This window comes from Tetrao urogallus, assembly GCF_951394365.1.
Source record: "Tetrao urogallus genome assembly, chromosome: 10".
In the NCBI taxonomy this organism is placed as follows: domain Eukaryota; kingdom Metazoa; phylum Chordata; class Aves; order Galliformes; family Phasianidae; genus Tetrao; species Tetrao urogallus.
In genome coordinates this window covers 844,161-870,825 of record NC_136823.1, presented here as the reverse complement: position 1 = coordinate 870,825, position 26,665 = coordinate 844,161, and the positions used below count along the sequence as shown (strand labels likewise).

The window sequence follows — 26,665 nt, the reverse complement described above, 5'->3', positions numbered from 1 at the left end:
TCCTTGTGAGCAGCCGTGAGATCCAGGCTGTGGCCATTTAGGCGCCCCCACCTCCCATCCCCCTAGGGTAGAGATTAGCGTTCCGTGTTCTTTAAAAGAACTTTAGGTTGTAGGTAGGTTTTAGCGCTGGTTTTCACTCGACATCGACCCAGCGGGACGCCGACCCGCCAGGCCCCGCGCTGAGGAGGCGCGCCCCGGCTCTGTCAGCACCGCCCCCGCGCCTCGCGCCTCGTGCGGCCGCGCGGGAGCGGAGGGGCGGGAAAGGGCGGGCGGTGCGGCGCGAGCCGCGCGTGCGCGCTGCTCTCCATCGGCGGGGGGGCGCGGTAGCGCGAGTCCTTCGGGGGCGGCGGCGGCGGCGACGACAACGACGGCGGTGACAGGAACGGCGGGGCTCGGGGCCGCGGAGCTCGGCGGGGCCGCGCTGGAAGAGCTGCCGGGCCGGCGGCGAGCGCTGAGGTGAAGCGCGGCCGCAGCCGTCTGCGCGCGGGCGGGCGGGAGGGGGGCGACCTCCCCCCGCCCCCCCCTCAGCCCCTCTCGGATCCCCCAGAGGGCAGCCTGAGGCGAGGGCCGCGCTGCGGCGGCCGCGGAGCTGCGCCCCCGCTGAGGGAGGAGGAGCGGCAGCCGCCCCCGTTCCATGAGCGGCGCTCGCCCGCCCCGCTCTGCCCAGGGGACCCGCGGCCGGCGGCCGCCGCAGCGCCAGCACCATGTGGAGCCCGACCGAGGAGGAGAAATACGGCGTGGGTAGGTGCCGCCGACACCCCACACCTGCCCCCGTCCCCCTTGCGCTGCCCTGCCATCCCCCGGCACCGCCTGCCGCCGTGCCCGGCCTCGGGGCGCCGTCTGCTCCGGGGCCCGATGGCGCCCGCCGGCAGAGAACGCGTCGCTCAGCCCTTCGTCCCCCGAACGCGCCGTTCCCTTTCCTCCGCGCCTTCATCCGCCGCCGTGCTGTTTATGTGGGGCTGGGCTCCGCGGCCGTGGCGTTAGGGGGCGGCAGCGGCGCACCTGCGGCGGGAGCGGGCCGGGGGCTCGGGGCGGGAGATGATGGGCAGGTGATGGGGAGATGGAGACACGGGGACGGCCGCGTTCCGCTGCTGCCGCCGCTCGTAGCGCTCTGCCGGGGCTATGCGCCGATTCCTGAGAGCACCGCCGGTGGCTTTGGTTGTTTTTTTTTTGTTTTTTTTTTGTTTTTTATTTATTTATTTATTTATTTTTTTATTGCTAGGGCCGCGAATGCGGTGCGAGGTTTCTGGTAGGCGTGGAAGTGCGGTGCATCGCCAAAGGAAAACGCCCGCTTCGTTGATCTTCGCTTTTATTTTGCTTTAGCATGTGTTTTGAAATGGGTTGCAAGATATTTGCTGTGTAATAACAATAAAAGTAGGCAGCGTGTGCCTGGTTGGCTTCTGAAACACCTCATTATACTTAGCAATGGTCCATATAGGGTTTTTTAAGTTCCGCCATGGGTCGTTGGTTTCTGCAAATGTGAAAAATACCCTCTGCCTTGCTACAAAGATCCGACCCGTGCTGCTGATGTGGGCTTTGGACGGCCGGCACACACATAGTTAGAAGTCGCAGTGCTGGTGATGCTTAAAGCAAATTCTGAAGGTGCCAGCAGGCAGCAAGAATGCACCGGAATGCTTTAGGTTAGGGTAGCACCCTGTGCAGCATGGATTTGGCTTGGTGTGCCACCCGGCTTCTGTAATAAACAGATTATTTCAGAATTTTTGTTTAGAAAACAAACAAACAAACAAAAAAAACAAAAAAACCCGAGCAATCGAGTGTGGTGTGTGTTAGATGAGAAGCTGTGGGGCAATATGTAATCACCAGGATTATGTAAAAATTAACAAATTGCATTGCGCTTTGTGTGGTTGTTTGGAGGATGCAAAGTATCTGAAACTTGCTCATATGTGAAGCCCTGGTGGAAAGCCAGCCCTCTTGTCCTGGTGCTAAACTTGCAGGTGTTGTTGCAGTGTATGCTTCATCTTTCATGTCGTGTTGGTTTTCCTCCTTTATGTGGTCGTTTTTCCTAGCTGTGAGATGCTGGCACAGTGGGTTTGGGACTCAGAGGTTTGAGCTGTGCTTGGCCAGTGAGGGTGGGTGGGAAATGCCACTCGTATGGGGAGTTTTGTGCCACAGGTGAGAGCGGTGCTGGGGCCACACAGGGAGCTCTGTTAGCCCTCACGAGTCGGTTGTGCTGTGCTGCAGAACGTGTAGGTGTCGTTTTGTTGGGAGATGCGTTGCCAAAAACATAAAAGGGAAACAAAGTAGATTCTGATCTCTTGAAATCTTGCTAATTTAAGTTATTCCTGCTTCACAAACAAAAGAGTGTGTGCTAAAGGAATTTTCTTTGTACAAGTTACTGGTGTAAGCTTATCTCTTGGGCTTTATTAATTTGTTTTTATTCAGCACTGTCCATCCCAAGAAACCCGGTGAGCTTTTTCCCATGTACTCCTCAAGCTCTGAAATGTTTCTGATGTGCCTTTGCACTAGGGCAGTGTGTGTCACATCCCTGTTGGGGGGGGCAGTATGTGTCCTACTCCTGCAACACAAAGCGCGGCTCTCTGGTGAAATACAGCGGTGTCCCTGGGCAGGCTTGGCTGCCTGCTCTGTGCTTTGGGCACAGCAACGCTGTGCCGTGATGTAGATAATTTGGATGCAGTTCTCTTTATTGAAAGTAACTCTTGCTTTGTGCATTCCTCTCGTTTCACCCTGGGTGACAAATGATGAAATACGTCGACAGTCCATGAAACTGCAGCATTACCTCTTTAACTCCCAATGCTCTGCATGGTCTTATGATGTGAAATACCGATGGGAAAGCCACGAGTCCGTAACATTTATGTAGACTTTTTTCAGGAAGATGCCACGTTTCCCCTCTCAACATGTTGATACAGAAGGGTTTTGTATTCTGCGGTGGCATTCAAAGAGTTTCAAGAGACATTTGTCACATGCTTGCTGGCACCCTTCATAGCAACGCCGACTCGTTACTGCATGAGAATTCATTAAAGTTATTGATGGAACATCAGCAGCTTTCTGGGAGTTCCGAAGTTCTTGTGCCTTCAGCTGCAGCTGAAGAAGCCTTGGATGCCTGCAGCTCAGTGCAGCACTGCCTGGCTTGCACACAACTCCTCACATGCTTTTGCAGCAAAGTTGCTCAAAAATCGCTCGGGATATTCAAAATAAAGAAGTGGAAAAACTGCACTGACGCAGCTGAAGTTCTTCCTCCCTGCTACTGCCTGTAGTCTGCTGCGACTTTCCCTTCAGCTCTTTGTAGCAGTGCTTGTAAGCAGTGCCTGTGCTCCCAGCTTGCATTGGGAACACACGTCCTGGGGTTGGCAGCACTCTCCTGTGGGCACTGCTGGGCACAGTCCTTGTACACAGTGCTGCTCAGCACTCCGAGTGGGTTATTGCAGATAACGAACTCTCCAGCCCCCTAGTGTTCATGTGGTTCTAAAGCAGCCTCTCAAAGCACTAAGCTTCTAAAGCAAATATTCTGTAATAACAATGAATTAAAAGAAAAAGCTAAGCAAGTGAAAGAGATCCCTCTAATAAATAACTGCTATTTAAAGTTTAGCAAATGCTTGTGAGCTGATTAATTAAATTAAGCTGCAAATTTTTGCTGCTTTATATTTGCAAGGAGCACGTTTAGGTGATGATCAAAAACAAGCCCAAACCTAAGATATATGTAGTTGATCCTGTACTTTGTGGCTGGCCATGCTAAACGTGTGGATGCTAAATCACAGGGAAGCAGGAAAACCTGCCTGCATGAACAGCAACTGCTGCTGTTTTGTTCAGAGTTACTGGCTTAAAATCTGTCGATTGCTTTGTTTGCACAAAGTGAGTTTTGTGTATTTATTTTCATTATTTCATTGGTGAGAATAAGAAGTAAGTCTTTAAGCATGAATGCACAAAACAAATGCTTCCCTTGCTGCTAAGAAAGGCTGGAGGAGCATCTCAGTGTCCTAGTTACAGTTCTGTACTGCAGCTTCTGCTTTTTGATTGGTATCTTCATTTTTTTCCCCTGCTGCTATTTGTTGGTTTGCACATCTTGCGACTCATAGTAACGTATGGAAAAGCAAGACTGTAAAACTTAGAAAAGGTCTGCCTTGCCCCCATGGAGCTCCTGTCATCATGCTCAGTTCTCACCCCCTCACGTGTTAGGCGGTGGGTAGGTGAAGGAGTGCTTTGAGGTGATTGACGTTGCAGCTTCCCTGCATTGCTGAAGCAGTTTATTACATGTTTAAAATGAAAGGTTTCAGAGAGATGGAGAAAAGCCTCTCCAAAATTGGGTAGTTTTCCATGTTTGGTGGAGGGGATCTGGTTGGCCTGGTCTGCTGGGTCAGCCAGCCCATGGTAGGGAGGGGGCTGGGAGGTCCCTTCCAACCCGAGCTGCTCTATGGTTCTGTGAGTTGACGAGTTGGGAAGCAATATCAGGCACTGCAGCTGGGTTCTGTGTTGTGGGATGTAGATTGTATTCCATCTTCTCTTTACCTTGCTGCCAGCAGCTGTAACAGTCTGGCAGCAGCAGGGACGTGACTAAGGATATTCTTCAGTGATGTGCTTTGGGACCGAAGCCATAGAGAGGGATGTGCTCATAAACCTCAGAGTAACAGTTATCTGGGAGATGGTGGTAGTAGCTGTGGACTTGCTGACTTGTCTGGAAAACTGGGTGGTCGGTGCGCTGAGTAGTACTGAGTTCCATTATATTGACCTGAAGAACGGTTTTTCTTTGTGAACCTGAGAATGAGCAAATGAATTCATTGGTCAGGGGTTATGGAAGAAGTACATAAATGTTATTTGACCGAATGAGAAATGAATCACCCCTTGAAATGCCTCCGGAAAAGAACAGCTCCTGAGGTGTGTGACAGCAGAGACTTTCAGTATAGACAGGAAAGCCTAGCGAGGCTTCATTTAATGGAGCAAGCAGTGCGGTTGCAGTTTGGTACGTCTGTACTTCTGTTACTGAGATAACCTGGGATTGAATATGCTGTTTTGTGGGAAGAGATGAATGTGTCTTGGCTCATTTACCTTAGAAAACAGCAACCAGATGACAGCATAGCTATTTGTGTGAAAAACTGGTCTGCAGAGCTGGATGAGAAGTGACCTAATACTAGTTTGCGATCATCTGAATGCTAGCTGCCCGCATTATGCTAGAAGCTTGCCAAGCTTTTCTAGCTACAGGAGAAATAAGGTTGAAAGGAAGGTTTTCAGATAGTGTGTGAAAGCAAGGGATTGGGCACTTATTTTTGCAGTTTATTGTGTGGTTTGTATGGAATGTTGTGTGCTGCTGCTGTGAGGAGTTGGAGTGTTGCAGTATGGGTTCTAACTTTTGTTGCTTTGATGTTTCTCAGAGCGCTTTGCTCATAGTTATGCTGTGGGATGTGTTTGGCCAACACCCTCAGGACTTCTGCTGTTTGCTGGTGGGATGGGAAGAAAATAATCAGGCTCACTTCCTAAGGATGGCAATCCTCAGGTGTTCGAGCTATCTGTCCTCACCTACCAGTATCTCTCCACCAGTGGTGAGCAACGTTTTATGGTGGGAGTTGGCAGTCTCAGACATACGCTTCCTACAAATGTTATGGAAGTTGCTGATGGGATGGGAAAGGAAGAATTTTCTAGTGATTTGCAATACGAGAGCAAATAAGTAGCTGCTGACTTGCTGAGAAGAATAGATAATAAAGTTCTCTCAAGAGTTTTTCTAGTCCAACTTGTTTGTTTTCTGGAGGACATGGAGGGGAGCTGTTAGTGCGAGTGTGGAGCGACCAGGAGGCGCTTTGTGGGCAGGAATGGGGCTGGGAGAGACTGGCACTGCCTGGCTTTGTCCTGGGGTTGCGTGTGAAAGGGAATGGGAATATAAGTGCCTGTTTGTAGGTGTATAGGCTTTGTGTTTGTCCAAGAAACAAGTTCATTGGTTTACTTCTTTTGCGTAGCTGTGCTCAGGAATAGTCTCAGCGACGTTATTTGCTGGCATTTAAATGCCCACAGAAAGAGGATCTTTGGGAATGAGGAAGGATGGTTCTTCTCCTTATCTTCATGAGCACATGAGATGGACCTACAGCAGTTTTTCTGATTTGGATGTTACTCAGTGGTTTGCAATAGTTCTGGTGGGAAAGAGCTGTAGATGCCCGATGACCTCCAGTCCTTGCTACAATCAGAGTCATATATAGGATTTATATGTATATGGGATGAAATGGGAAATCTTCTCAGGTGTGGGCGTGAGAACACTGACGAAGGAATTGAAAGTCTGAAGGCTTATTCAGCTGTTACAGATTTTGCTGCAACTTCTCATGCTTCAGATAAAAATATTGGGTGATTTGTAGGTTGATAAAGCTTGTTTTGCTTTCTCAGTTGCAATTTTCACTGTGTAAGAGGCTGAAGGAAGCATGAAGTAGCATCTTGTTCAAAGGCAGGTGTGCTGATTGCTTTTGTTATGAATCAATTTGAATACCACTACATTTTACTCTTATTCTGTTTCAAAATCTGTGTGCACACTGAGCTTCAAGATAGAGAGATGGAAGACCTCAACCAAGTGACTGATGATAGAATCAAATCTCCCATCAGGTGTTTGGAAACTAAAATCAACTCGGTAATCTGCACTGAGGTCCTGGAAGCATCCCTTAGGCTCTCTGCAACTGTAGTTCCTTCCTCTTAGACTTGTAACCTGTGTTATTTTAAACAGTCTCTAGTCAAAACCCAGTGAAGGCAGTAGGAAGGCTGATAGCTGTGGGCCCAGCAGGCTTTGGAGCACTGGGCCTTAAGGAGAGCTGTGGCAGGTCGTTCTGCTGTCAGTGATAAACTCATATCAGCACTCTGACACAGAAACAAAGGTTTCTCTAGATCTTGTGATGTAAGTAAGCTTATGCACAGTGTTAGTGTTGGCAGTAGTGGTTAATTTTTTTTTTCTAAATTTGCTTTTTTTTTTTTTTTTTAAATGCAAGTCGGTGAGTTAGCCAGCTTATGTCCAGATGATTTTGCCAGCGGTTAATACTCTTCCCCTTTCTGTCTTCTGATCTCGTTAATGAAGCCTTGCATACATGTCGGACCCAAAGGAACCGCTGGCTGAGCAGGAGCGGGTTGAAAGCAGTAGTGGCTTTTTACAGGCCTGTTTGTGTGCACTCCAACACCCCATCCTTCATGGTGCTGAAGGACATGTGATATGGGCTGCCCTGTCAGGAGATGTGGCACAGGAGAGCACTGCAGATGGGTTAAGTAGGGGCTGCTGGGCACTGCTGGATGTGCTCCTGGCAGCAGGACCTGGTGCTGGGAGGCTGATGCTGTCTGTTCTGCCTGTGCTCTTCCTCACAGGGGATGCTTGCCTGTGGCAATAGCTGCACGAGGTGGCCTGCCTCACCTCATTGTGTTCTCCTTGGTGTAACTTGGGTGCAGGGCTTTGTCACATGTGTGCAGGGGAGGAGCACAGGCACAAGTAAGGCAGTGTCAGCCAGCATGGGAGAAAAATTCCCCCAAAATACACAAATTACTGCAAAAACCACTTAGTTTGCTCTGAAAGTAATGCTGCCTGTGTATTTCCATGGAAACAGCAATAGATACAAAGAGCACAATAACACTGTGCTCTACTGAATGTAGAGCACATTCTCAGCTACAAAACAGCATTTTTTAGCTCAGTCACCACCTTCAGTAGATTTGCACGGATGAACAGATTAAGGTGCTCTTCATTTCATGTTGTGACAGCTGTGCATGGCTGACCAGAATGTGCCTTGTCTGTCATGTCACTGTCACCACTGCTGAAACGCACCACCCACCGCCTCCCTGTGCTCACATCGCTGTTTGTTCCGCCAATGTTCAAGTGTCCGGGGCTGTCAGGAGGTGCCATTTTTTGTGCATTGTTTGTTTGTTTTTAATTAATTTGTTTTTGGTTAGAAAATAAATGAATTATTTCAACTTGGGTGGGGGATGCAGTAAGGAAAAAAGAAGATTTTGGTTGTGTGTCAGATGATGTTGGTAGCATTAAATGATGTCCGTTTGCTGGAGTCGAGATGAGAAGAGAGAACGATTCTGTGAGGAAAGCATCTCCTGCTCTGTCAGGTAAATACGTCACTTACTGAAAGTTTGGTAGGAAACACATGACCAAACTTGAAAGTTTTCATGTGTGACTTGAGAGGTTTCTTAGCAGTGTTGCGGGCCATCTTCAGATCTCCCCAAGTTCTTGTGTTGCAGACTGTGTAGGCTATGATATTTCAGCTAGGGCTATCAGCTGGGGTGCAGAAGCTAAATGTACTCTTATCTACCTTCTTTGTCCCACCTTCTCCTGATGGGGAATGTGCAAATAGATTGGAACTACCAAGGTAACTTCACGTGATAGAGTTACTTGGCAATTAGCCAGCAGGGCTGGCAGTTGTATGGTGTAGATGGTGTAGAATGGGGGGCTGGGGTGGGCAAGGAGGGCCGGAAGGGGCCTGTTTGTGGCTTCTTGCTTTTTGGGGAGTTGTGGGGAAGGCAGCACTGCCGCTCCTCAGGGCTGCTCAGTGGTAGGCAGGGAGCAGCAGTGACTTACTGTCAGGGACACGAGATGAGTTCTGTTACCACCTGCAGCCAAGTGTTTGAGCAGGCTGCCTGGGGAGGCAGTGCCACCTCTGTTGTCCAGGGCAGCTGGTCCTGAGCTGGTTTCTTGTTGTGTCTCCTGGTGTGCAGCAGCACACTGGAGCTCTTGCTGGCTCACGCTGTTGGCGAGGAATGGTGCAGAGCAGCACCACAAGGGGTGGGATTCTCCCCTTTGTAGGCTGGCATGAGGCAGCCCCTGTCCCTGCCCTAAGGGGATGAAAAGGGGTTGCCATGTTCTTTCCATGTAGAGGGAATGACGTATGGGTGGGGACTTCTGTTCCCCCAGGAGAGAACGGGGGGGCTGTTAGCTGGGTGTCGATGCATGTGGGAGGGGTGAGCGACCAGGACTGGTGCCTGCAGGGCTGGGAGCTCAAAGTCAGCTCCTTAATATAAGTAAGAAAGTGGACACCGCTGTGGGCTTTTTGTTTCAATTCCACTTCTCGACACCAGGATTTGCAAAACTATTTTAAACAGCTCCTGATTTTTGAGCCTAATCTCTATTTTTGTCTCAGAGGGTGGGGGAAGGATGCTCGCAATAATTCACTTTGCTAGTTATTGATCACCTTTCTTCTCAGGCATCTGTTTCTTTTTTTGCACAACTATTTTCCTACCATGACTCAGGAGGAGGAGGCGGCGTTGCTAGGCAGCCGCGCGCCCTGCAGTGCCGTGCGATGGCAGCAGGCCTGCCTGCAAGGATGTGCTGCTGCAGGGCTGCGCTGCCGGCGGCTCCTGGCTCCGTGTGCACCACGCAGCATCCTGGCAGCAGCAACTGCTGCCTAGCAACTGCTGGCTGGCCCCAAATACCTTCACTTAATTGTGCTGTAATTTGGGTAATACTCAGTGCCTCGCATTTAGCAGATTCCCTTCGATTCTGCAGTATTTTTTTCTTCAGGGTTTGCCGTAGAAGTTCATAAAGACCATTAATAAGGTCAAAAAATTCTTTAGCTCTCTTCTGAGGCGAGTCTGTTTAATCCCTTCTCTCCTATTGTAACGTTTGGATGGCTTTTAATCAGCTTTTGATAATCTTTTTTTGCTGTGTGTGTGTATTACATTAGTGCCTGGCAGTTCCAATCGGATTAGAGCTCTGTTCTGCGGAGTGTGCGCCAGCATACTGAGATCCCCTCCTGCACACCCTGCGTGTACCTGGGTAGCAGCTTCTTGAGGCTGTAGCTGGGCTCATCCTTTCCCTCGTACTGAACCTCTTTGTGTTGTCCTTCTTACCTCACCAGCAGAGCATTCTGGAGGTGTTTGTTTCTAGTTTTCTCTGTAAATGTACCTGCTGAGTGGGGCCTGATCTTGCATGTAGCTTTGGCTGTCTCAAATTAATTTCTGACAAATAATCGGTCATGCAGATACTAGGAGGGTATATTGTGAGGGTGAAGATGCTCTTCCAGGTATTTGTAGAATGAAATGAGAACATTTTCATCTAAATTGCCCCAGGGTTCTGTTCCCTTGTCAAATTATCATCTGGGTCTGACAGGGGAAGCTCTGTTGCTGCCAGGCTTCATCAAGCTGTTCCTCAAAAAAATCAGTTGTAATGACTTTTAATTTCTGATAAAAATCTGAAGGTCTTTTTTCCTTCATAATCTATTCTTTGGCCTTTTAAACAATCAGGCCTACAGTGTTCTGTTTGCAGGAACAACTCCTCTTTGTAGGCAGAAGGGCTGCAGTTCTGTGAGGCTGATGCTGGCAGGTTTGGGCTGTAGGGGTCCTTTCCCCCTGCAGGGGGTTGTGTAGCACAGGTGCCTTGCTAGCAGGTGAAGCTAGATGTTGGCCATTGGGTGAGTGTCTTCTTGTCATATTGCTGTGACTGAGAGACTTTTCCCTGTCTACAGTATGCAAGTACGAAGACTCAAATAATTGGAAAATACATTTCTTAGAGGCCAGAGGATTCTGAAATTATAAATGCTGTGGACAGGAAGAACTGAAATTGTTTGCTCTTTCTTTTAATACAAGGCAGAGGTGCTGGGAATGCCGGATCTGAACAAATAGAAGTGTTTTCTATGTGATGCATGGTTGAAGTGTGCAGTCCTGGGGTGATGTGGGTATTAAAGTTGTGAGAAAACATCTGGGTGGGTCTGGAGACATGCTGTTTTATACATGTGTAAATTCTAATGCTAGTGAGAATCTCTGCCTTAGGGAGTCCCAATCCCAACGTTCTCAAGTTGTGCAAAGCTGCATCTTTGTTCTCATGCCTTTCCCTCACCTCCTTGTTCTGGCCTCTGTTAAGGGAAAGGTATTGGGTTTACTGCTCTCCCCTAGTTTATGTGGGGGCTGTATTGTGTGAGTGCTTCATGGGAGAAGATAAAGTTCATCTTATTCATCTGTTAAAACTAGCTTATACTGTTTGATAGTAGATGTTTCCAATACATGTATTCATACTAAAAAAGCTGTTTAGGTAAAAGATACATCCTCAGCATAATCCATAGTCATCTGGAATAATGACATGATCTTCAGGAGCAGTCAATCCTAGAGGCAGTCTCAGAGGTCGGCTTGTATTGACATGGCTAGTAATGGTGAGAACTATCAGTAGTTGAATGTGGTGTTAGAACTGCAGTCTGTCACGTAAGACTGTGTAAGAAATGCTTGAACTCCTTACGTGTGGTGAGAAATAGCCAGAGATCTCCCCTGGTGAGGAAATGCCACTGGTGTATCTCTTCCTCAGCAACCTTCCTCAAGTTTGGACATGCATTATAAAGCAGTAAAAGGGAGTTGGAAGTATTTTCTGATATACTTCTAATCGCTTTAATTAGTGATTTCCAGAGTGACCCACTCTAACATTTTTGAATTAAAGGAATCAGAAACATTTGGGGCGAAGTTTACTATTGCTTTGACAAATGAAGCAAGCAGACAAAAGCCATGTGCAGGCTGTGGCATGGACCACATCCATTGTGAAGCTAATGGCTTTATACTCTTCTACGGGGCCTGTGAAATACGAACAGAAAAATACAAGTGGTTGCTGCTGGTAGTGTGAAATGTTACTTCTGGCATACAGTGGGTATGTTCGAGCAGCAGTGATTTCCACTGTGGAAGAGAACATGTGAGAAATAAAGCAAAGGCAAAAAAAGAAAGTCCAACTTTATGATGAGAAAAACTGAGGTCTGAAGAAGGCAAAGGGAGCAATGGAAGCATGGAAAAAATCTCTTGAACCAGTGTTGTTTCTCATCCCTCGTTTAAGTAAATACTTCTGATTTTCACTGTTATGTTTGGGAATGTATGGAGGGAGAAGGCCCTGTTCCCTTATGAAAGCAAACAGTGACTTACTGTGGGCTGAGCTGTATTTTGTGATGTGAACAGTTCATTATGCAACCTCAAAATATTTTTGTAGGCTTTAGCGTGATGTGTGGAAACAGGTTGCAAAAGAATAAGAACATAAGAACTGCAGCATGGGCTCAGGGTGCATACCTGTACCAGTACATAGTGCTGCAAAGCAGTTTTACACTTACGCACAGAGAAAACTGCTCTTTGGGAGCGGTGATGCAGTTGGATGGTGCTCAAGCCCACACATGGCTGTGCTGTACTGCACAGCACTGGGGTATTTTCCTTTTTTCCTTTCATCTTCTCCCACTGCTCACATAAAAATGTGGCACAGTTCTCTTACTAAGTTTATCATGCAGTTGATGTAATCCATTTGAGAAGAAAAATGATCTGTGGTAGCATTGAGGCCCAGGTGAGCCTGGGTGGGGAAGCTGGGACATAGAAATTGGATAAGAAGCAATTTCAGAAAGCAAGGTATATTATCAACTGTGCCACCGCAGAAGTGAAAGCAGTTCTGTTGTCTGGCTGGGCAGCAGAGGGTAATAATGAGACATGAAATCTAATGTTTCTCTAACGGTGAATTGTATCCTCTGTCTGCCTTAATAGTGTTCAGGTAAGGTCACAAATCAGTAACGAGGGACAACAGAAGCTTGATTTGGGTTTCCTTAAGGGCAGTGTGGGAGGGGTCCTGTCAGCCCAGCCAACATTCAGCTCCTTTGGTCTCCCCTTGGCAGTGACCTGCAGTATGTGTTTCCAGTGGAGGAGCAAAGCGTGCTAGGGCCTGGGAAGGCATCCCATTGGCTTCAGTACTCTGGGTCAGGGAGCTGCTGGACCTGAGGTGGCATGCATCCATTAATTTGTCCTGTTTCCTTTTGGTTTTAGAAGATCTTGTTTCTTTTTAACATGCAGTGCCATCTTGTGTGGAGTTTCACAGTTTAACTCTGCCCTGCATTGAATGGTACTTTGTTTAAAGTTCTGAATCCATTTCAGCCGTTTTGTTTGACATAGCTCTGCTCTTTGTACTGGAAGGGATGGGTGACCTGTTCCCCACTGATGTGTTCAGTGCAACTTAGCAGCTACGCACGACAAGTTCGTCCTGCAGCTGCCCCCTACCCCAGTCCATTGTGGCTTTTCCTGCAGAGCAGCCCTGCATAACTGCAGTTTTGGCAAATAAATTAATGTGTTCTGATGTGCTGGCTGAATGCAGTCCTGTGAGCAGCAAAAAACATGGAGCTTTGCCTTCCATTTGATAAGGGAATTTGAGAATAGACTTCAAGAGTGCTGAAAAAATATTCTTTTTTTTTGTTTGTTTGTATATTTGCAGCTCTGTTTTTGGTCAATACCTGCAAATTTTCAAATGGAATGTATGGAGTTGTAATCAGATATTAAACTAAAAAATCTGATCAGTTCTCCAGCTGGACTTTTATTTGCCACATCTTAGCAGAGATAAATGTCCCTCACTTGCCAGTCACACCTCATTCATGTCATTGCTTTTTGGCAGTCCATGCATTTGTGAAGATGAATTATCACAGATGACGTGCAGCAAGAATAAAATTTCATCAGAAATCTCTGTGCACCTCGAAAACTCAGTAAGAATAGCAGCCACCTCCATTGAGCCAGTCTGATGCATTTGTGTCACAAAAACAAGGTCACTTACCCCACTAGTTTCATTTTTGCTACTGTCCTTCTTTAATCTTCTAATAAAAATGTAAAAAAAAAAAGAAAAAAAGAAAAAAAGAAAGAAAAAGTTTTGTTACTTATACACTGGCTATTTTATATACAGACCAAGACAATTCCTTTTTACTCTGCAGTGGCCCAGGCGAGCCAGAAGGTTGGACACCCATGAGTTATGCTCTGCATCCCTCTCAGCTGTCAGTCTTACCAGTGGAAGCATCCTATCCTGGTTAATAACTCATTGTGTAAAAGCTCTTGTGCCATGTTTGCAGCATCTTGTCTCACTTCTTTCAACCTTTCCATATGGTGTTCTGTCCTTTGTGGCAAAGGATATGTTTTTGGTAAAGAGGAAAACTGGCATGTGGCGGTTTGCTGTGAATGTTACCCAGCATGTATGTAGTTGTCTTGCCTATTTTTCCCAGGATAGTGTTCTGCTGTGCCATGCAGGGAGGGTTTGGAGGTGCCTGAGCTGATGCTAGGGATTGTTAATGTCAGTCCTGGGCTTCTGCTCAGAGTGGTGGGAGCAAGGTGAGAGATTGTGGGTTAGATGTGAGGTTAGGATTGTTCATCCCTATGTAGATGGACTGAATGGCATCTGTCTACAGCGTGTGTTCCTGCTAGGTCCTTCTGCAGCGCAGCGTCACCCCTCGTAGCAGCAGAACTCAGTCACTTGGCTACTTCCCAGCTTTTCTAGATCACTTAGAAATATTTTATTAAGAACAGGCTTCAACACGGATCCCCTTAGAGCTTCCTGGTCAGTCTCAGAAATAAAGCAGCTTTCTCTCTTTACTAGTTTCTGATCCATGCAAATGCCTTCCTCCTTTATCACAGACTAGCTCAGTTTCTGCAAGAGCTTTAGATAGAGGGTGTTTCAAAGCAGCCCCTTTTCTAAAATCCTGGTGGGTTGCTCTGACTGGATCTTTCTCATCCATATAGTGAGCAGCTCCTTTAATTACCCATTGTGAAGAATCGCTTAGCTGTGTGAAAACATACCTGCTCTTTCTGAAGGTGCCACACCTGTGCACCCTTTAATACTGTTCCTTTGAAACCATTTCTCTTACTGCAGGTAAATGGTAATGCAGCTGCTCGCACTGTGTCAGGGCCTTTCCCTAAGCTAGGGGAACATTTCTGAGTGTGTCCTCTCCTGTTTGGTCTTCAGATTTCCAAACTATTTTTCCGTGTTCCTGTATGTTACACCCCTGGTCTCTTCCTATTCTCTGCCATAGCTGGAGGTTATCCTGCTGTGCAGGTGAGTTTGTGCCTTTCTCATTACAATTTGCAGAGGAAGGCATTTCTCTTGCTGTGGCCCAGCAGTTCAAGCAGCACAGTTAAGGCATTTTTGTCCTGGTGATGGTTACTGTGTGTGGCCAAAGCTTTCCCCATGTTCTGGTTTAACTGCTGGCTGGAACTAAATTCTATGGCATCCTTACAAACTTGGCTGATGAGAAGGGGTTTAATACCTGGAAGTAGATGCTGTGTGTTTCAGCGTTCTGACTAGAGTCTGGGAGGTGTTGCTGATACCTGGTGAGTGGTGGGGAAAAGCCACCCAAAGCAAAACCCTGCTTTGCTGCCGGGCTGTTCTGGAGGTGCGTTTCTGCTTCCCTCTGGGGACAGATGATGGGGTCTGCTCAAGTGATGGGTGCTTTGGAGGTGCTCTGAAGGATTGCTCTGTGGGAAGCATGGAAGTCAGACACTGGAGCCCATCTGTAAATTATTTTCCTTTGAAGGTCTCAGCTGTTCTGTATTTCCCACCCATATTTGTGTTTGCTCCTTTCAAGTAACACTGCAGAGAAGAACTGCATGCCTAGAAGTCACTTTGTAAATAAGATTGTGTTGCATAATAAGTTTTTATTTATTAAAAAGGCAACATCCGTAACTTTGGCAATAATCTTTGGAGTCACATATCAGACTGCAAAGCAGCCACAGAGTTCTGGGATTCTGTCACAGTCAGCAGCTATTTTTACTGTTATTTTTTGATTTCAGAGGTGATAAATTGTGGGTTGTGCAGAATAGTTGGACAAGATACAGCTTGTTGCATCCGGTCAGCTTACTTTGGTGCACTTACATTAGTGTGGCTGAAAATCTCTTGAGATTCAGTGTCTGTTACTCTGAAAGTATCTATCTGGCTATTTGCATACCTTATTGGTGATTGAAATTGTCCAACGCAGCAGATTGGCATAGCCCACAAATTTATTTATGAAGGAGCTCTTTTGCATGTTGCTGTATGGACATTGAGGAATGTGGGGTGGATAATTTTATTATTTGAGAACTTAAGTTCCAATTGAGAATGGACATCCAGATTGTACCCATAGATGATGGGCAAAATTCACTTCTGTTCTCTGCATTTTGTTTTTCCTTTTTCTTCTGAGTCAGGTGGGCTTAAGCAAAGGGCTCTGAGTGGAGAGCACCCTGAATCCTGCAGAGCTCACGCTGCATCGATGCAGTACAGCCCTGACGAGGTTTTCTTTGTTGCCAGTAGAAACATCTAATAAATAAACAGTTTCCTTTTATGAATTAACAAATCTATTAGAATGATTTCTTATAGGCCTAAATATATGCAAGTCATTATTCCCCATTAAGAAAAAAGATAATAATCAGCATTTAAAGGTCATTTATGTGGATTGCGGGAGGGGCAAGGAGAAGTTGCCAGAGCTCTGATGGTGGCCTGCTGGTGAACCATTAGGCGGCTGCTGGGAGAAGCACGAGGTGATTTTCATTGATTGAAGACTACAGTTGTGAATTCTTGGTGGGTGAGTTCTCCATTACTGCAGGGTGGGTCCAGTTGCTGCATTGCTTGGCTTTCTGGTTAGCTGCTGGCAGTCTGCACAAAGCAGCTCCAGGGATTCAGTGTCTTTGATACAGAAAGGGTATTTTCTGTATTCAGGGTGGAGATGAACTGCAGCACCATCATCACAGTGAGACATTTCAGCTGCAGCTGAGCGCTTCTATTTCAAGGGGAGCATTCTCTTGCACTGGGAAAGGCCGGTGCTCACTGCAGGTTGTGGTCTCAGCCCTTGGGTTCCCAGCAGCGGCGCTGTGCTGTGTGCAGGTGCAGCTGGTCCATGGGCGCTGGGCCTCTGTGCTTAGGGCAAAGGGCTTGGGTGGCTGCGTTATGGCTGTGCCTGTGTGAGTTCGTGTGGGCAGACATGGGAGTGGGGAATGAATCATGGCTTTTAAATTTGTGCTTAAAATTGAGTTAATTAAATTACCTTGGAAAATGTTTCAGAAGTTTAGCCTGGCAGTTCTTGAAAAATACAGATTCTGTTGTATTCTTCAGGGTATCCAGTTCAGCATCATAATATGCATCAGTGTAGGATTTTCCTGGTATATTAGCTGCACAAATGTTAATTGCAGTGGTTGCAACTTGAAGGAAATTGATTACAGCACTTCGTTATTTTCTTTGAAGTTAGGTCTGTGTGTTCTGATGCGTTGTGTAGAGTAAGAAGTGAGACAAGGAAGGTTTTGTGTCTAGTATGAATTTGGAGTTGGTGATTGAAGTGATCGAGACTTGCTTGAATCAGAAGTCTGATAACGCAGCTTTTATGTCACTGCTGAGCTTAACTTGTGATAAGGGCTGAAATGAAGGTATGTGATGCGGAGAAGTTGGCTGACAGGTTTTCTGGGCAGCTGTGTAATAGCTATTTTTATGTAGGGAATGAGCTGAAGTGCTATGCTTAGAAGGAAAATTCACGCTCAGGTTCAACCCTCATATGTTTCTCTCTCTTTTTTCCCCACCCTTTAGTGATATGCAGCTTCCGAGGAGCTGTGCCGCAAGGCTTGGTCCTGGAGCTGGGGGAGACCGTGCAGATCCTGGAGAAGTGTGAAGGTAAGTGTGGTGCCTAGGAGGCAATCCTATTTGCTATGTAAGAATGTAAAAATATTTTAATATGGCAGATTTTAGTACGTTGCTCAGGAATAATAATGCATCAAATCAAAGCACTTGGATAAAGAACTAGCCTGACCCACTTTTTGTAGGAAAGGCTGAGTGCTTCTGGCACTAATCCAGTCTGATAGGGGGTCAGTGTGTTTTAAGTTAACCATCTGTCCAGAAAATCTTGAACCCTGACCTGATTGTTGTGTTGTAATTGGGTCTTGCAAGAAATTTTCATCACAAAGTGTAGTCTGTGGTTTTTTTTAGCTGTATTTTCTAAATGTTGCTGTTACGTGTTTCAATGAAGCGTACCGACGTTTATTGCTTAGGAATATCTGAACACACAAAAAACATTAGGTGTGAAATAGAGGGATGCAATTTAGTAGCAGTACTGGAAATAAACTAGAGAATAGAGATTTAGAGAGAAGAGCATGCTTTGTCCCACGTTTTGTTCCTGAAGGAGAATGCCACTGTTGACATTACAGCTATAACTACGGTTCTTGTGTGTGAATAAACTGCACTTCCCAATCCCTTGCTTGTATTCCTGGGGCTAATCTGGCTGAAGTTGTTGCATTTAAAAGAGAACGCTTTTTATCCTAACATTCAGAGTAAGCAAGTGGTATAAAACATTTTTATTGAGAGAGAGGCTGACAATGTACAGTATAGGGATGTTTCTCTGTAGTCTCAGATTGAATAATATAACCTTAATCCTGAAGCATTTAAAAACAAATTCAGAACCCAGATTCACAAATCTGAATTCCAAATTCACATTCCACAAAACTGTGGTTTTGTTTTTGTGTTTGTTCAGTTTACTTTCCTATTTCATCTTCAGTGCTAGAGCTCCTATATAAACCTCCTGCCTGGTTGTCAGATGACTGCTTTTTTTTTTCTCTCATGCCTAAAACTGTCTTTTGCTCTTGAGGTTTTCCTCATGCATTCAGGGGTTTTGTTTGTTTAGCTGCTGAGTGAGCTCTTCTGTGAAAAAGTAAGCGAATATTTGTGAGTCTTAGGAAAGTGGTGGCTTCCTCACCTATGCCTATAAAGCTTTGAATGAGTTTTGCAGTTCAGTGTTGATGCTTAATCCATGGAGAAGCGTGTTGTAAACAATACACCTGGTTTGCACATGCAAATTGATAATATTTTATTTAAAAACAGAGTGGTGCAATGGGCCAAGCTTTGTTCAGACAGTGGTGTTGATTGCGGTTGCTTTGCCAGGTCTTGTGAACACCGCAAGCTCAGGAGAAGATACTTGAAAAGAATAGTAGAACTCTAAGGGAAAACAGTGATATTGTTGAAAGCAGGCATGATGTTTTCAAACAATTTCGCCTAAACTTCCAAAATTGTGGGAAAACTTCCAAAACTGAGGGAAAAAAAGGAGCAGCTTGCTTACAGGAAAGCAAAAGGATAATCCAGTCCATCTCTTCACAGTGTTACAGTAATTGGGCTCTGTGTTTTTCCTTTGCCAGTAATTTTGAAGACAGTTCCTCAAAGGCAGTTTGTGTCAGTCTTCAGATCGTTGTGGAAGGAAAGACCCTGTGTATGGTAGTATGCATTCTGCTGTGTGGAGGAGGCTTTAGTGCACCTGTGTTGTTTGTTTTTTAAGCACGCTATCCTGTCTTGTTTTTTTTTTCCTCTCCTTCAAGGAGCTTTTGGCACGGACTTTATATACCTAAAAAAGATATGTTAATTTTGCTACATCTGGAACTGCACAACATGGAACTCCTCTATCATTTCAGTAATGCCCTCCCTGAGCATCAGCAAACACTTCTGGGCTGTGCAAGTACTGAGTATGGGTTTCCCATGGAGGCTGTGAGTCCCTCAGAGCTATGGGCACAGGGCTAGACAGCTTCTCTGGGCAGCCCTGTGGAGTGTGGGTAGCACCAAGTGAGCTCTGGAACCCCCAGTCAGCCTGAGCCACTGCTTAACAGCATCCTTGGTTAGAGTGAATTGTACTAGTTCTTATGCTCTGCGTTAATTGCTGGGGATTCTTTTGAATGGAGTGGGTAAATTGATGTTAACTCATGCAAATGAGTGTTGAAAGGATTGACATGCACACAGGTATGCTAGTGACATGGAGAAGGATTTCTGAGACTTGCTGAAGAGTTCCAACATAGATAAAAAGCAGTGTTACCTGTGCTTCTGAACATATGTATTTCTAATGATAATGAGCTACTGAATAACTGTTACAGCAAGGACTATGTCATAGCGACTGGTGTAGAAAGCAGCTGTTGCATTTTGAACACACTGAATAGAAGAGAGAATTTCCTATGTTCTTGTGTAGCTCTGCAGCTGAGCCTTGTGTGTATTTGCAGGGCAGAGGAACAGATGTGCTCGCATGCGCACACATACGGGTCTGTATGTGTGTATGTGCATGCATGTGTGTGCAGTGGAGTTTAAGGCTAATAACACTGACAGTAATGAATGTTAACTGATAACACACGAGCAAATCCTTTCTTTTACATTGTAGTTGTGTGACTTTTTAAGAACTGCATGGTTTAATTTCTGTGTTAGTAGCAGTGTTGATAAGCCCTATGTGTAATGTAGTTAGCATCCAGCAGTGACAGTGTGGCCAAATGAAGGCTTTTGGTGTGTGGGACACCTGCGAGTTAGCATTGGTTGGTTTGTTTTGCAGTTCTGAGAACTCTGTGCCTGAGAGCGGTGTCTGTGCTATGCTTCCAAGCCTCCAGTGAGATGGCCATTTTCCTCTGCCTTTTGTTTGTCTGGGGAGCAGAATTCACCTGGACCCACATAGCTGCTATGGAAAATATTGCCCGACTACTTTGAAGAGCAGGGATGGCTTCTGGATGGCTGCCTCTGTGGCTGAGGCCAAGATGAAATGCTGACATCCAGCTGTGCTGCTGTGGCCCTGCTGTCACAGGCTGGGTGGGAGTTGGGAGCTGCTCCATCTGTCACAGCAGGCTGCTCTGGGCAGCGGGTGCCTTTGGTCAGGCAGCTCTCACTGCTCATTGCTGCCAGCCCTCCTCTAGGTCAGTGCATAGTGCGAGGTGCACACAGCCTGCAAGCAGCTTACGTGCAGGTTAACTGGTAGCAGCAACTATTGATTGGCCAGCGTGTACAAAAGGTAGCTGTCCTGCAGGTCCGGGGGTTACTCATAAGGCTGGAAAGACTTATTCGTCTAAAATTCAGAATAAGAAGCTAAGATGCATTTATGTATTAAATACGTAATCTACCAGATCTATAAGATCCACAATATGCATAATTTAATTATAATTTCATAATGGTATGAAAGCTAAACACAGTTCAAGTGCTAGTTATCAGCTGTACAGCCATCACAGTGCTAGCTACCAAGCAATTTCATAATCTGATTGTTAAATGTAATCATCAAATTAAGTATTCAAGAAAATAGTTATCCTGTCATAATAGAGTATTTTTTGTACAGTTGTTGTAAAGAAATCAGGTTTTTTTCAAGTAAATTCTTATTTTGAGGCTTAAGAGGACGGGCATAAGGTGATGCTGGAGGTTTTTGTGTAGCTGAAAGGGAACTGCAGGAAGTCACAACATTGCCTTTCTGATATTGCGCCCTCATAGCTCGAAGTTGTGCTCATTGAAACATTCTTTTTTCTTAAACAAAGAATTCTGAGTAGACTATTAAAGAGGCTATTCTGCCTTTTAAAGAAGAAATGTGTTGGGATTGATAACTTGGAAAAATTCCTGAAGTAGTTAGGTGGTGGAGCAGCACACTGTAACTAAAGAAGCTGCAGGATTTGCATCTCAGTTTCTGAGTATTTTTCAGACCATGAAATTGTGTTTTCACATTTAGCTTTCCTAGGACAGGTGCCTACCTCCAAGTGTGTGCAACTCTTACTTTGTTTTGTGGATTTATTTCTTGGAAATCTGTTCCTGCCTCCCACTACTTCCAGTAGTTTCTTAGAGAAGAACAATTGCTCCAACAGTTTGCTTTTCTTGCAGTTATGGAGATAGTGAAGGAAACCTGCCCGTGGCAAATGGCTCCTCAGCCTAAGCTGTCTTTGGAGACCAGCTGCTTTTTAGCATGGTAGCTGCTCCCTTTTGCGTGTGATTTCTGCAAATTTAAAGTCAGGTCTCCCTTTGAAGAAAGCTCAGAACCACTGATGAGCACTGAGCTGTAGTGAAGGGAGTAGATGGGTCTTATCTGGGTCTGACTTTCCTTTGTTGTGTCCCTTTGTTGGTATTTTCCGGTTAACAAGTGGTGCATCTGTTCAATTCCTTGTGCTCATTTGCATGTTTTAATTGTAGTAATTGCAGTGTGAGACTTTCATTTTTCCTTGCTTAAGTTTGAGGGTGGTTTTCCTAATATCATGGCATCTCTATGTTTTGGAAAATTTTAGCTAAAAGCTTTCAGCGTTTTATCCTAAAATTGAAGGCTTCAGTGGTTTCACAAAACGTCTTTTTTTCTGGACTTGTCTCCTCAACAGAGATAAACAAGATCAGATGAAAGGCACTATCCAGTACTTATCAATCCTTTTGAAGCTGTGCAATTAGTAGAATAAAAGGCTGCTTCTTAACTTAAACAAGTAGATAAATCCCAACAGCTTGTCATCCCCACAGATTAAATTGTGGTTTGTTTTCATTGGATGCTTATGATCTGGAATCATGAAGTACAGCTTCTGGCCAAAAATTACAAAGATTTAGCAGAGAAGCCTAATAATGCAGTATATGCTTACCAAATTTCTAGTGGGACTGTATGTGGTAATATACTTTAACCAACTGTTTTCCATTCTGCCACGCTGATGATATCTGTACAGTGCATAACACGTTGATATAATCCCTGTGGGGTTCAAAGTTTCGTTTCTTCAATTATCACCTGACACGTGGAGCTCCTGCCCTGTAGGCGGTGGTACCACTGCACGTTGCTGACCCCAGCTGGGAAGCACGTGTGCTTGTGTCCAGCTGCTGTGGTGCCTGTGGCTCTACGGGATGGCATGTTGCTGAGACTGTATGTTAGCTGTCCGTGTTCTCAGGCAGCATTATAAAATGCGTCCTGTGACCACTGTGGCGTGTGATCTAGTAGCAAACTGTGATGTGTTTATCGGCATTGGGACCCAACAGAGCTTATGATGCAAAAACCATTTTGTCTTTGTCACTCATTGCTGCATCTGATCAGACAGCTCATTTCTCTTAATGCCAGGCTGCTGCCAGTTGGAGAGCGTGAGGGAGGACCTGAGTGCGGCCTTCACCTGCAGCACTGGCAGCAGCTTGTGCTGTGTGTTGCTCTTCTTTCAGTGACACAAATCAGTGTAGTTCTGTAGCAGCATACAACGCTGCTTTCCATCAGCAGGTGAGGGGTGGGAGCAGCTGTGTTGGGCACTTGTGTGATGTCCAGGCTTGTTATGCTGGGTGTGGAGTTTGTTAGTTTGCAAAGTGTTCTGATCACTTCAGGCAAACATGGTTGTTTCAGACTGGTGAATGTTAAAGACATGCATCCTGGGCCTTGCTTTGTACAAATGCTAGTCTTTCTGTTCTGGATGCAAGATCAGGAAGCTTTTGATAGGTGGAAGTAAAAGACAGGCTTTTCCTAAGTGCTCCTCTGCTCAGGGTTGTCTCCAGTGTAAAACAGGCAGTGCTTCCATCTCTAGTTAGCCCCAAAAGCAGTTGTGATTTGTTTCCTGGGGCAGGGAGCCGGGCTCCCGTTGCGCACAGATGCTCCTGCAAACCTGAGCTCTCCCATTCTCAGCCTCTCCTGGCAGCCTTGGACATGTTTCCATAGAGCTGTAAGCAAGGAAGATGTTTGAAGAAAGAAGTTATCTCTGGAGTTTGTTTTTCTTACGCTCTGAAGCCAGTGCTACTTTACTCATCCTCACTATTTGAGCTTTTTTTTTTTTCCCCCCTGAAAAACAGATGTGTATCATGTTGGAATCCTTTTTCTGCTCTTGGGTACTGGAAAGGGACCGGCTTTTTCCATTCAACAGACTTCTTGCTGTTTAGCTGGAGATCTGAAAAGGGTTGTGAGGCGACTATCAGAAGGAATATTGTTTTGTTCAATCCATTGTCAAGGAAGGATCAAAAACCATTGGTAACTCTTCTTACCTCTCAGCTGATAACATTGAGTTGAGCACATCTGCTCAGTCTGGCTCATTCTGAGTCCTTTGAATTAGAACTGCACTATTGCTGTGACTTCTGAATGAGACACATTTTTGTGAAAACTGCTTTTCAGTCCTTTTCTATGAATATGCAGGTTTCTGAAATTCCTGCGCTGTGAATTTCCATATGGACGTGTCCTTGTTCTATCCTCCTTCAGAGGTTTGGCTGAATTGCAGGTTCAGAGGAGCTGAGCAGAGCATAATGCTTCTTATGGCTGGAAAAGCCCTGCAGGCAAAGGGAAGAGCAGTGATTTGCACGTGCTACCTAGTGCATTCTTCTTTAGCTTTTATTACTGCCTCCAGGTCACCTACATTGTGACTGTACATGCAGGCAGTGAGGTTTGCAATAAACTTTTTAACCAAATAATGGTCTCAGTGTGCAGGTGGAATGGCATCATGGTGTGCTTTTCCTGTTATTTTTTTTCCCGTTTTATTATCATACAAGTGGTTCTTCCTGCAGCTCTTGGAGGGAGTTTCTGCTACATGCAGAGGGCAGAGCTGCAGAGCAGCCTACTTTTCACTTTTCTTTTTATCACACATCGTTTCATTGTATTGAGAAAATCAGTTATAAAGCACCATTTTTTTCCCCTGACTTTGATATTTCTCCTTCAAAATGCTACATGTAAGCTTTAGTTCGGGTGCTCTGCTTCCTTTATCTCCAGCACTGTGTGGCCTGGTGTAGCAGAGTCTGTAGAAAAGCAAAGATGGAACAGGACTTTAAGATACAGCAGCTAGTCCAGAGCACAGCGCTGTGGGTATATGATCCATTCTGTTTTCTTTGCAGCACTTGAGTTCAGCTTTGTGTATACTGAGAACTAACAGCTCGAGGTGTTCATAATCAGTTTGGTTAAGAAACTGGGGAATTCCTGCACCAACACTTTGTTGGGGTGACAGAGTGGGGAAGAAAGGAAGCACCAGTGCTGTGCAAGTGCTGCTCTATTCTCAGCACGGTTTTAGCCACCAATCCAGAGTGTAGCACCATGCACGCTGCTGTGAACGGTGTTGCCTCCATCCAAGCCCCACACCCTGTACAGGGCTTCATTCATTCAAAACCAGTTGGAGTGACCTGCCTGCTTTTCCCTGGGCCGGCCACTGAGTCAGGCAGCTTGAGTCTGTTTTGAGCTGCTGGAAAAGAAGATGGGGAAGCAGTGTGTCCGTCCATGAAGCACAGCCTTTCTCTGTAGAAAACCTACATCCTCTAACTCAGGTGTTACGTGCTAATGTCATCTGTCCTCAGATTTCATGGTTAAACTGGATGGTGTTTTTAGAGCTTTTTAATTTTTTTTCCAGATGAACCCTTGTGCTGCAGTGACATTAATTCCACCTGTGTAAAATGGAAGTAATTGGGTTCTTCTGTTTGACTGGTAGCTTTGGCTCTTACTCTTGATGTATTGTCCTGTCTGGGGCTGTTATCTGATGGGGGATGCAAGAACAGTAATTGGATTTGTGAAATGAGATCCTGAAGTCTTTTCTCCAGGCATGCATAAGACCAGACACATCTGAAGGATTTATATTTGTTTAAACAATGTGAGAAATGTACGGTAATGGCTTTTCCTGTCTGTAAAAGAGCAGGTTTTTGGAGCGTGAGTTTTTCACGAAGGTAAATACTAGGAGGAGACTCCTGTGCCAGTACATGGGAAAAACAATGGCAGTTTGTGCACTGAGCACATCTTTAGGAGTAGCTGATGATTGTTAGTGAAGTGGCCAGGTAATACTAAGCTGCTTTTATTCCTGATGGAAGAAATAGGAGCATTCCATGTCCCTAATTGCTTGTCGTTGTTGCAGAGCCAAACAGAAAAACATCTTAAAGTCTGACCTGTGGTTTGAGGGTGGTTTTTGAGATGATCTCAGTGATTGCGTTGTTTCTGGTCATCTTGCTTCTCTGTAACATAAACAATGCCAGAATGTAATGTAAGGTGTTTTCTCTGGTTTTAGGGTGGTACAGAGGTGTTTCCATTAAGAAGCCCAATGTGAAGGTAAGTCTTTCAATTTACTGGTAGATTGTCTCTGCTTTGCTGTTGCAACCATGTTAACTGTTACCTTACCCAAGGTTGTGCTTACCTTTCACTTCTCCATGTGATGAGATTAGATTTATTTCCTACATGTAGAGAACAGTATTTGTTACCCCCCAAAATCAGGAATCTTCCCAGTATGTACCATTAAATCTTTCTAATACCTGTAAGTCTCATCCAGTTGGATCATTTCCACATGACTCCTCCTAGAGGGAGGCTGATCTTATGCTGCTTAATGAAGCTCATTTAATTATTTGCGTTGTCAGTTTAGGGTAATTATGGAAAAGTGTCTGATGAAGAAGGGTGCTTTGTTTCAGACTTTTACCATTTAACTACTGCATTTGGTTATTTTCCAGTTATACCCATTTTGTTTCTTGAACTTTTTTGGCTGTCCTGATGAGTGCATGTGTATTTATGTAAATGTATGTGTCAGGGCACATAAATAGTTTTCTCCTTCATTGGCTTCTGGTATAAATACAGCTTGTATTTAAAAAGAAAAGAGCATCGGATTCCTCATGTTTCAGACTACTTTTTTTCCTCTTGTTACTGGAAATGTTTGCATGATTGAAGTTCTCTCCATGGAACACTGTGCTTGTTGTGCTCTCCATGTGCTTGTTTTGTGTGCACTGCTACCTCTTCTGCTTGAGTATCTGCTCAGTTTTGGTCTGAGAGCCCTTCAAACCTTCCTTGGTTTCTTAGGTAACAGCACAGGATCACAGAAGTACAAAGCATGGATAGGAAGGAACCAGACAAGAAACTGAAGTAGCATTTTTTCCCCCCAGATTTTTGGAGGGCTGAAAGCATATACTGCTTTTTCTCATTAAGCTGTTATTGTTTGCTTTAATTCTGCAGTGTCCATCTCGCCTATCAAAAGGGAGGATTTTTCCTTAACGTTTTGAATACAATTTTCTTAATATTCCTTTCAAAACCCTCATCATGCTGAAAAAATGTCTTCCTGGATTATTACACAGTGTTGTTCTAAAAATGTAAAGCTCACATTTGATTACGGAAATGATTGTGAATGGCTGACTGCTGTTCTTCACCTGCAGATTAATAGTGCTGATGTAGTTTCCCCACTGGGGTGCATGTCCTTACAAACCAGCTGAGGCTGCTCCGAGCATTTGGAGTTTTGTTTTTTTTTTTTTCTTTTTTTCTTTTTTTTACAGAGATGATGGAGTACAATGACGATTTTGGTTTAAATTATCCATTTTCTC

The 26,665-nt window shown here is 45.2% G+C and overlaps 1 protein-coding gene across 1 annotated transcript in view; it reads left to right on the top strand.

The window, feature by feature from the left end:
- Positions 1 to 704: 704 nt before the first annotated feature.
- Positions 705 to 26,665, top strand: part of DOCK3 (dedicator of cytokinesis 3) — a gene marked incomplete at both ends in the record, with an annotated part of 169,496 nt that continues 143,535 nt past the window's right edge. The window contains 3 exons of the mRNA XM_079540482.1: positions 705 to 741; positions 17,231 to 17,314; positions 25,375 to 25,415. Of these exons, the coding sequence (XP_079396608.1) occupies positions 705 to 741; positions 17,231 to 17,314; positions 25,375 to 25,415 (162 nt within the window). The remainder of the gene's footprint in view (positions 742 to 17,230; positions 17,315 to 25,374; positions 25,416 to 26,665) is intronic.